The sequence below is a fragment of the Lathyrus oleraceus genome, chromosome 6 (assembly GCF_024323335.1).
Source record: "Lathyrus oleraceus cultivar Zhongwan6 chromosome 6, CAAS_Psat_ZW6_1.0, whole genome shotgun sequence".
Taxonomy (NCBI): Eukaryota; Viridiplantae; Streptophyta; class Magnoliopsida; order Fabales; family Fabaceae; genus Lathyrus; species Lathyrus oleraceus.
The window spans coordinates 254,901,497-254,910,640 of record NC_066584.1 but is presented as its reverse complement, the minus strand read 5'-3'; the positions used below and the strand labels follow the sequence as shown (position 1 = coordinate 254,910,640).

Sequence of the window (9,144 nt, the reverse complement as noted above, 5' to 3'; positions counted from 1 at the left end):
TGGCCTGACCATTAGCATGAGGGTGTTCGACAGGAACAAACCGGTTCTATATGTTGAGGTGTCTGCAAAATTCTACGATCGATAACCTTGCAAATTGCGTGCCATTATCGAAAACAATGATCCCTGGTAGACAAAAGCGACATATGATATTTATCTAATAAAATCGCCTTATTCTTTCTGATGTGATCCGGGGTACAACCTCGACTTCTACCCATTTGGTGGAATAACCCATTGCAACTATAAGAAATTTCAGTTGACCGACGACCAAAGGAAAATGTATGAGAATATCAAATCCCCACTAGTAAAAAGGCCAAGAGGAAATTACTGAGTGCAACAACTCAGGGGGAGAGTGTATCAAATCATGCACAGTTTTGTAGCATACTCATCCAATACTATCTGACCCTGATTATTTTTCCAGATAACGTTTTTCCCTTAATATGAATTCCACACACTCCTTCACGCGCCTCTTTCATTATAAGTCATACTTATTTTTCTTCAGAGACACATCTCAACATCAGAGAGGATATGTCCATCTTGTATAGTTGTTCAGATACCATTAGGTATCAGGAAGATATCCTTTTGATGCGCCGAGCTTCAGTCTCCTCACTTGGAAACTTTTCTTGAGTCAGGTATTGAATGATGAGTGTCATCCAGCCTCGTATATTTTCTAACACCATGACTTTCTCCATTTTAGTGCTCGGTGCTTCCAAAGTTTCTTAGATTACTGTTCTGTTTAACACGAGGCCTCTAAAGCTGGCTAGACGGGCTAGTAGATTGGCCCTGGAATTTTCTTCCCAGGGGATATGTGATACTTCAAATTCCGTGAACCCTTTGGCTAATTGCAGATACTTGAGTAATAATGTATCCTTTATCTGACAATCTCCTTTGATTTTACTAGCAATAAATTGTGAATCAGTACGAACCAGTAAATGAGAAGCTCTGACTTATTTAGCTAACTTTAAACCGTCAATCACAACTTTGTATTCTGCTTGATTATTATTGGCCTGGAAATTAAAGCAGATAGTCTGTTCTAGTACCAACTCCATCAACCCTTCTAATACTATCCCTACTCTGCTACGTTTAAGATTAGATAAGTCGTCAACTGATAGGATCCACTACTCGGGTGATTCTTCTAGAGTGGGTGAACTCAACTCTATTAGAAAATTTGTCAGTACTTGTGATTGGATGTGGTTCCTTGGTGTGAATGTGATGTCGTACTCTGACAATTTTACAACCTAGACCCCCATCCTGCCTGCTGATAACGAGAATTGTATAATTTTTTAGGCTTATTTCACATGTTATTCATCTATGTTTTTATGTATTTTATCTCCTTTTACTTCCATTTTATTTGTTTTGCAGTTGCTAGGCGGTTTCATTGGAGATTTGGAAGCCTTGCGGAAAAGGAGCGAAAAAGGGCTAAAGATGAGCAAAAGAGTTGCATTTGGCCATTATAAACAGATGGTGTTCGCCACCCGCTAGATGGCATTCACCACCTCCAATTCCTGCCACGTCACTTAAGTTTTGAAGGAATGGCGTTCACCATTCCCCTAATGGCATTCGCCATTCTCATGCAGAATGCAGTTCTGCGTAGTGAGCAGTTTTTCCAGCCGTTTTTCAACCTCCACTCCCTCCACAAGGTCTACACGTTCCAAGCAGTTTCCAAGGGCCTGAACTCTCTATATATGGCCATTTTTGAAGTGTTTGGCATCCATCAAATTCACGCGGAAACTCTGTCAAAATTTCTTCTTAGTTTTAGGCAAAAAATTACCTGTAAAGTGACAATAACTCACATCGAGGGGTTATCACACCTTTTTAAATCACGCCGCCATTTTCAAGTTCAATTTAATTCAAGTTTCATTTTACGTAATTTTAGGGTTTTTTTTACTGCTTTTAATATTTGTATGCTTTACCGCTTTTCATTACTTGCATGGCATGCTATTCCCAGTTTTAAATGCTTTAATCATGTTGCTTTCAATTAATACCATGCCTTGCTAAATTATCTCAAGTCTGGCGTATGAAGACTGTCGTTATCGACGGGACTAGGTAGAAATAATAGGTGCGAATATATGACTTAATTATGTTCTGGCTTTAGTTTCCAAATGTATGCTTTATTATTTTGGCACGAGATTGAAGAACAAATCAAGGTTTAGTCTGATAGCGCGAGAGTGTGAGGAAGGAACCAGATAATGGAAACTAGGCATTGATCCTAAAAACAACGAGAGCGCTTTAGGAATCATTTAGGATCTCATATACTTTCAAAAATACGCTTTCTAATTAGAACGGGCGAGCGAGAGCAAAATCCTGTGGTTAGGAGGTGTGGTCTTTGTCGATAGTGCGAGAGTGTGAGACGGGACCTTTAAGTCGATATTTTCTACATAACGTAATAGAGTCGTATTTAGTGCCCGAGTTCTACCTAAGCCCTTAGGAATATGGAATCCATATTTCAGGGCTGTTTTATCATAACTTTTAAACCTTTATAAATTAGTATCTTTATTCTCGTTCATAGCCTTATAACCTTTAGCCTTCGTTTTGTACTGCAACGATAGATAACATTGGTTTGACTATTATTCTTTGTGGGTTTGATAATATTTTAAAACTACACGATAAATTGTGCACTTGCAGTCATCATCCGACAGACACGTCTGGATTCGATCACCTGCCAAATCCAGCTTTTTCAAAATTTGTTTTGTGGGATAGTTCGTCTTCACAATGTTAGGGTGGCCCTGAAAATATAGTCTGAGTTTCCTAGCGGTAATCACTACTTCCAAAGATAATCGTTCGATCTTTTGATAATAGACTTTTTCTCCTTTGAGAACCTTGTTGACAAAATAGACCAATCTCTCACCTCCATCACTGTCCTGAACTAATACCGATCTGACAGCTTTCTCTGAGATTGCTAAATACAAGGTAAGGGATAAATTTTCCTTTGGACGGACTAAGCTTGGTGGGGTAAATAAGAACTATTTCAACTCCATAAAATCCTTCTCGCATTCTTCCGTCCATTGAAAGTTTGGCGACTTATTTATAGTTGTGAAGAAGTGTATGGATAACCAGGTGGGATAGTTTATTTTCCAGATGAATCTAGTCTTCAAGAGCTTATATACCTCCTCTGTGATAACCTTTCTTTTTTCTTCTCTATTTTTTCGTTTCCTCTGCACTACGATCTTCGATGATGGATCAAGAAAAAGATGATGGCACACGACATTTGGATCGATCTCGAGCATGTCCGAGGGCTTCCAAGCAAAGAGGTCAACATTATCTCTCAATACCTTGATGATGCCTGCTTCCTCTTCTTTAGATAACCATGAACCTATTTGTGTGGCCTAAAAATCTTCAACACCGATTTGTACCTTTTTTAGTTCTCTAATAGGGTCAAGCTATTATCTGCTAGATCCCTCTGAGGGTCGAGGTCAACGAAATTGACCTCTAAAGTATTTTATGTCGTAGAACGATCCTGCTAGGTCTTCTTTTTCAATTTTAGGCTATCCTTGTAGCATTTCCTAGCCAGTCCCTGATCACCTTTAATTACTCATATTTGTCCATCTTCCAAGGGATACTTCATGGTCAAATAAAAAGTGAATATAGAAGCCTTCATAGTGTTAAACGCCAATCTTTCGTTGATGATGTTGTATGGTGACGATACATTTACTATCAAGTATCTCACTTTGATGCCTTTGGCGTTGTCTCCACTTCCAAAGACAGTCATGATAGGTAGATGCCACAGTACCTATACTTGTTCCCCCAGAGAAACTGACTAGGGTACCTTTGAAGGTTAGCAGTTCAGGTGTATCCATGTTCATGCCTTTGAAAGCATCCCAATACATTATGTCAACGGAGCTTCCTGGTTCGATTAACACCCACTTGACACTTCAATCACAAGTCTATACTTTTATGATCATTGTGTCATTCTCATGCGCTAACACACCTTCTAAATCCCGTCTTGAAAAACCAAAAATGACATGTCTTTCTTCTTTTCCTAAAAACAGGTTATGTGACACATGCATTACTGATCAGGCGTATCTCTTTTTGACCGAGCTTGTTTCACCTCCATCGACGAAACCTCCCTAGATGGTGTTGAGTGTGTGGTGGGCTATCTGGATCTCATGCACTTCCTTGATGTTTTTTCCTCATTGGATCAGGATCTCGATTTCCCTTTTTAACTTATGAAAATTTTCAATATGGTGGCCTCTGAAACGATGAGAGGCACACCATACATCTCCATCTTTCCTAGTACAACGTTGACCCTTTTGGGGCGAGTGGGTTCCGGTAATAGCTTGAAATGACATACTTCATGCAGGATATTAGCACGCTTTGCATTGAGTGGGGTAAAGTTCTCGGTGAACTTATCATATAGCCTCCGGGAAGGTTTTATCGTCGACCTTTCCTTTTACCCTTGCTTGTGTTGCTCTTTCCTGGGCCCAGATCTGTCATGCCTAGGTTGTGTCTTTTCTTTAGCATCTCAGGATATTTTCTCCATATTGCTTTCTTCATCCTTTAGATAACATTCTGTTGTATTGATTACTTCCTCCATGCTAGTGATCAACTTTTGTGTCAACGAGTCATTAAAATGCCTAACTTTTAGGCCGTTTTGGAAGGCTCCGACGAATATTTCCTGATTTGGATGAGAAACTTGTATAGTTTCTTCATTGAATCACGCCATATATTCACAAAGAGATTCAGCGGGCCCCTGGCGCACATTTAACAAGTTGGTATGGTCACCTTTCTTTGTTTGCTAGAGGAGAAATGAAGCATCAGCTTCCTAGTTAGATCTTGGTAACCGATAATTGATAATCTGGGCAGGGTCATGTACCAGCGTAATGCCACATCCTTGGATGTTGCCGCCATAAGCTTGCATTGTAAAGAGGGAGAAGCCCTGACTATTTCCATTTGATTGCTAGTTGAGATTATATGCTCCTGCTGATCACTTTCGCCATCAAAGGATGACAAAGATGGTGGTTTGAAATTTTCTGGAACTTGATTGCCCTAGATAGCTTTTGAAAGAGGTTGAGGATCAAGAAGCTCTTATTCTGCTTCCTCATCCCGAGTGTTTTGCATTTGCTCAATTGTGTGACCACTTTCTTGCAAAGACTCATTATGCTGACGCATATTCTCCACAATTGTCAAAAGTTGTGCCATGTTTGGTGGAGTGCGAGGTCCACTCCTGATGGAGATGATGCATACATCATGTTATTATGGTGTAGATGATGATTTATGCGGCCTAGGAAAGTTTTATCGAGGCCCCACGGTGGACGCCAAATGTTCCTAATAAATAATTTTTGGATAATCCCCTTGAGACGAGTTAGGCGAGACCACAAATATACCATAATTTAGGTGATATTTGTTGCTTGTCCCTTTTCCCTATGTGGAATCCTTTTATATTCATCTTCAATCTCCAAGATCATTAAGAAGTGTCTCCTCAAATTCCATGTTAAATGATAGACATAACGCCAACAGCTCTAATTACTATCATGTAACGTCTTCTTGATAACTTTCTTTAACTCTCACGAAACCTTGGAGCTACCCCATATCTGTTACATCGATCCGTACATGCCGTCTACCAACACGTCTCAAAAAACCCTAAAGCACGGACTACAACTTGCTTTATCTGTGAAAACTCGACACTTGTCATTCTCTGCAAGTATTCGACATATCTCTCTCATACTCGGCCTCAATGACTTATAACTTGACTTCAGAAATTTCGGGACGTGCACTTTAATAATATAACACATTTAAATAATTGTTTAAGTTTAAAATAACATTTAATTTTTTTTTTAATTGCAAAAATGTCTCTAGTACATTTAAATAAATGTTTAAATTTAAGATAAAACTTGATTTAAAACATTTTAAGCGAGGAAACTTTGTTTTGTTTATTAATTTTTAAAATTTTAATAAATAGAATATTTAGATACAATTTTTCATATATGGTTTTTCTATTTTTCAATTAAAATATAATAATTCTTATTTTCACTCCTGATGTTTGATTACATTTATCATATTTTTCCCTTTTAATAATTATTTAAGTTTAAAATAATACATAAAATTTAAAATTTAAAATAATTAAAAACAAAGATAAGATAAAGTGATTTCAACTTAACTACCATTAAAAATATACAAACAACAAAATATTCAATCACTATGACTAGTTGACTACTAGACAAATGAAATTTGTCAAATTTTTAGAAAGTTTAGAATAATACTCCGTACTATATTCAAATGACATAGTTTTCAAAATTTAATTGTGGCATTTATTATCCAACTAAGTTCTATTCACAGTCAAATAAACAATCATTCAATTCCTACAACTCTCTCTCTCCCTCTCTCTCCCAATGTTTTTCAGAAAGCCATCACCAATTCAACCTCAAAAGCCTCAACAATGCACAACAAAATCCCAAAGCCTCTCAAAAACAAAAGAACCCCACATCACCACAATTAACCTATCTATAAAATCCACCGTCTTTGCATCTTTCTTAATTGCATCATGCTTCCTCTTCCTTCACTTCCGTCGCCCAACAACCACCACAACGACCACCGCCGTCAAAACCACCGCCACATGCAAAGGATCACCTCCATTCTACATCTACAACCTCCCCCCACGTTTCAACCTAGACCTCCTTAAAAACTGCAAAAATCTCAACATCTACATGAACATGTGCCCACATGTCACAAACAATGGACTCGGTCAACCACTCTCAAAACCATCATGGTATGCTACACATCAATTCCTAGCTGAAATGATTTTTCATGCTAGATTAGAAAATCACGTGTGTCGCACGTGGGATCCAAATCAAGCTGTTCTATTCTACATACCCTTCTACGGTGGTCTCTACTCTTCCAGCGTTTTCCGCCAACAGAATCACACCCTCCGTGACTCCCTCGCCGTTGATTTAATCGATCATATTAAACAACAACGTTGGTTCAACCGTTACAACGGTAAGGACCATTTTATTTCCCTGGGGAGAACCGCATGGGATTTCATGCGCACAAAAACCGGTCATGATTTCGGTGCCAACATCCTTTTAAATCTGCCACCTGTCAAAAACATGTCGGTGCTAACAGTTGAACGACAACCTTGGAAAGGGAAAAACCAAAACGGCATACCTTACCCGTCGTATTTTCATCCCAAAACAAAAAACGAAATGCTGACGTGGCAGAACAAAGTACGACAAAACGACAGACCGTTTTTGTTTTCTTTCATCGGTGGGAAAAGGAAAGGGTTAGGAAAAGCAAAGATTCGCGACGAGTTAGTTAAACAATGTAACGAGTCGACTCGGTGCGAGTTAGTTGAATGTGGGGTTGCGAATAGTAAATGTCACCAGCCAATGGAAGTACTTGGTGTTATGATGAAGTCACGTTTTTGTCTTCAAGCACCGGGTGATTCTTTTACGAGGAGGTCAACGTTTGACTCGGTAGTTGCCGGTTGTATACCAGTGTTTTTCTCGCCGCATACGGCGTATACGCAATACGCGTGGTATTTTCCGGAGGAGAGAAATACGTATTCGGTTTATATTGAAGAGGGAGGTGTAGGAAAGAAGAGGAATTTGATTGAGGAGGTGCTGATGGGAATTTCTGATGAGGAAGTTGAAAAGATGCGAGAAGTGGTGATTGGTTTGATCCCGAGGGTTAGTTATTCGCACCCGAATGTTAGTGATGTTGGGTTTAGTGATGCGGTTGATGTAGCACTTCGAGGACTTTTTAAGGTTGTGAGAGACAACATCGGGAACAATGAGATTTGATTTTTTTAAGGATTTTCTTTGTGCAGCGTAGGTATGTTTCTTTTACGAATCGTTTCACCGATATGTTGTTTCAGATATTGAATATTGATTGGAGTAATAATAATACCTTCACCTTTGATTCATGAATTTCGTCTATCTCATGTGATTGCTTGAATTGGGTTATGTGATGCTAGTATCTTATAATTTCAAATTGTGCTAAGTGTTTTTTATAATAGGTAATTAAGTTGTAATTATGTGAATGATATAAACCTTTGTGTACTAGTTTGAATCTGCGAAATCTTAATTATTTATTTTTAAAATGGAGAATTCTAACCATTAAATCAATTGACAAGATAAATTGAATCGGATAAGTGGTTGATCTGAAAACTATAGCTTAAATCATTCCGGCAAACCTTATTAAACCGGTGGTCATGCATAACCTAAGAAATCAATGAAAATCATATGGAATTGTCAAAATTGTTAGATCCATTGTATTGGGCCCGTTTTAGAAACATGCTCTTTTTTTTAAAAAATAATTTATTTTTTCTTCTTTTACTTTGGATAGAAAATAAATTAAATATAACATATAAAATTATATGAAACAACAAAACACGTGTGATGAAAATGAGAAAAAAAAAGAAAAAAAAAGGAAACCTCGCACAATGAGAACAAGAATAAAAAATTAAAGTAAAACAATGTTTAGATGCATGTATTAGGATTAAAGACATATTTATGAATCTTTGGGAAGGAAGAATGTGTGCGTGTGAAGCTTGTATGATATATTACTATTATAAGAACTGTCGTAATAAAGAAAGACTCTTCTAGATATGTTTATTTTGGCAGGATGATAATACATATGATTTATTTATATGGGATGAAGATTTGGAACAAGGATAAGACGTTAGTGGTGTTGGAAATGTAGGCGGGAACAAGTTGAAGGAGTAGAAAGTTGTCTAACTCTTGAAAGATATGTATGAAGCTTCAAAGAAGAAGAACAATAAGCCGTAGAAGAAATTGAATTTAGAGGTTTATGATGGGAAAGTCAAATTGTTGTGTTTTGTAGTTTTTCTTTTGATTAACATATATCTTATAGTTAAGTGTAATTGTCGAAGGAGAGTCATGTTAGTATTATCTAATGTTGTTGATTAGTTATTGTATAATGCAACCATCTAAATGTAATGATTGTTTTTTAATGGAATATTGGTGTATGTTACATACTAATCCTATAATGTTGACTAAATTTGGCCTTAATATGGTTTCTTTTTGAGTAATTATGTAAAAATGGTTTTTGATTTTGGCATAATTTTGCCTAATTTTGGCCTACTTTGGTTTGCCTAAGATGACAAATCTTTTGCTTAGTTTTTGATAGAGTATGACATAAACTTTGACAATAAATTCTATACTCAGTCAACTTTTGATACATTTTCAGATC

General features: G+C 37.3%; 1 protein-coding gene across 1 annotated transcript; it reads left to right on the top strand.

Annotated features, from left to right (window-relative positions):
• The first annotated feature begins 6,243 nt into the window (after positions 1–6,243).
• On the top strand, positions 6,244–8,925 carry LOC127093499 (probable xyloglucan galactosyltransferase GT17). Its single transcript, XM_051032442.1, has 2 exons — positions 6,244–7,764; positions 8,556–8,925. The coding sequence occupies exon 1, from the start codon at positions 6,327–6,329 to the stop codon at positions 7,731–7,733; it is 1,407 nt and encodes a 468-aa protein (XP_050888399.1). The 5' UTR covers positions 6,244–6,326; the 3' UTR covers positions 7,734–7,764; positions 8,556–8,925.
• Positions 8,926–9,144: the final 219 nt, after the last annotated feature.

Excerpts from the sequence above, each read along its gene's own strand:
- LOC127093499 (XM_051032442.1), top strand. The coding sequence starts at position 6,327 with ATGTTTTTCAGAAAGCCATCACCAATTCAACCTCAAAAGCCTCAACAA.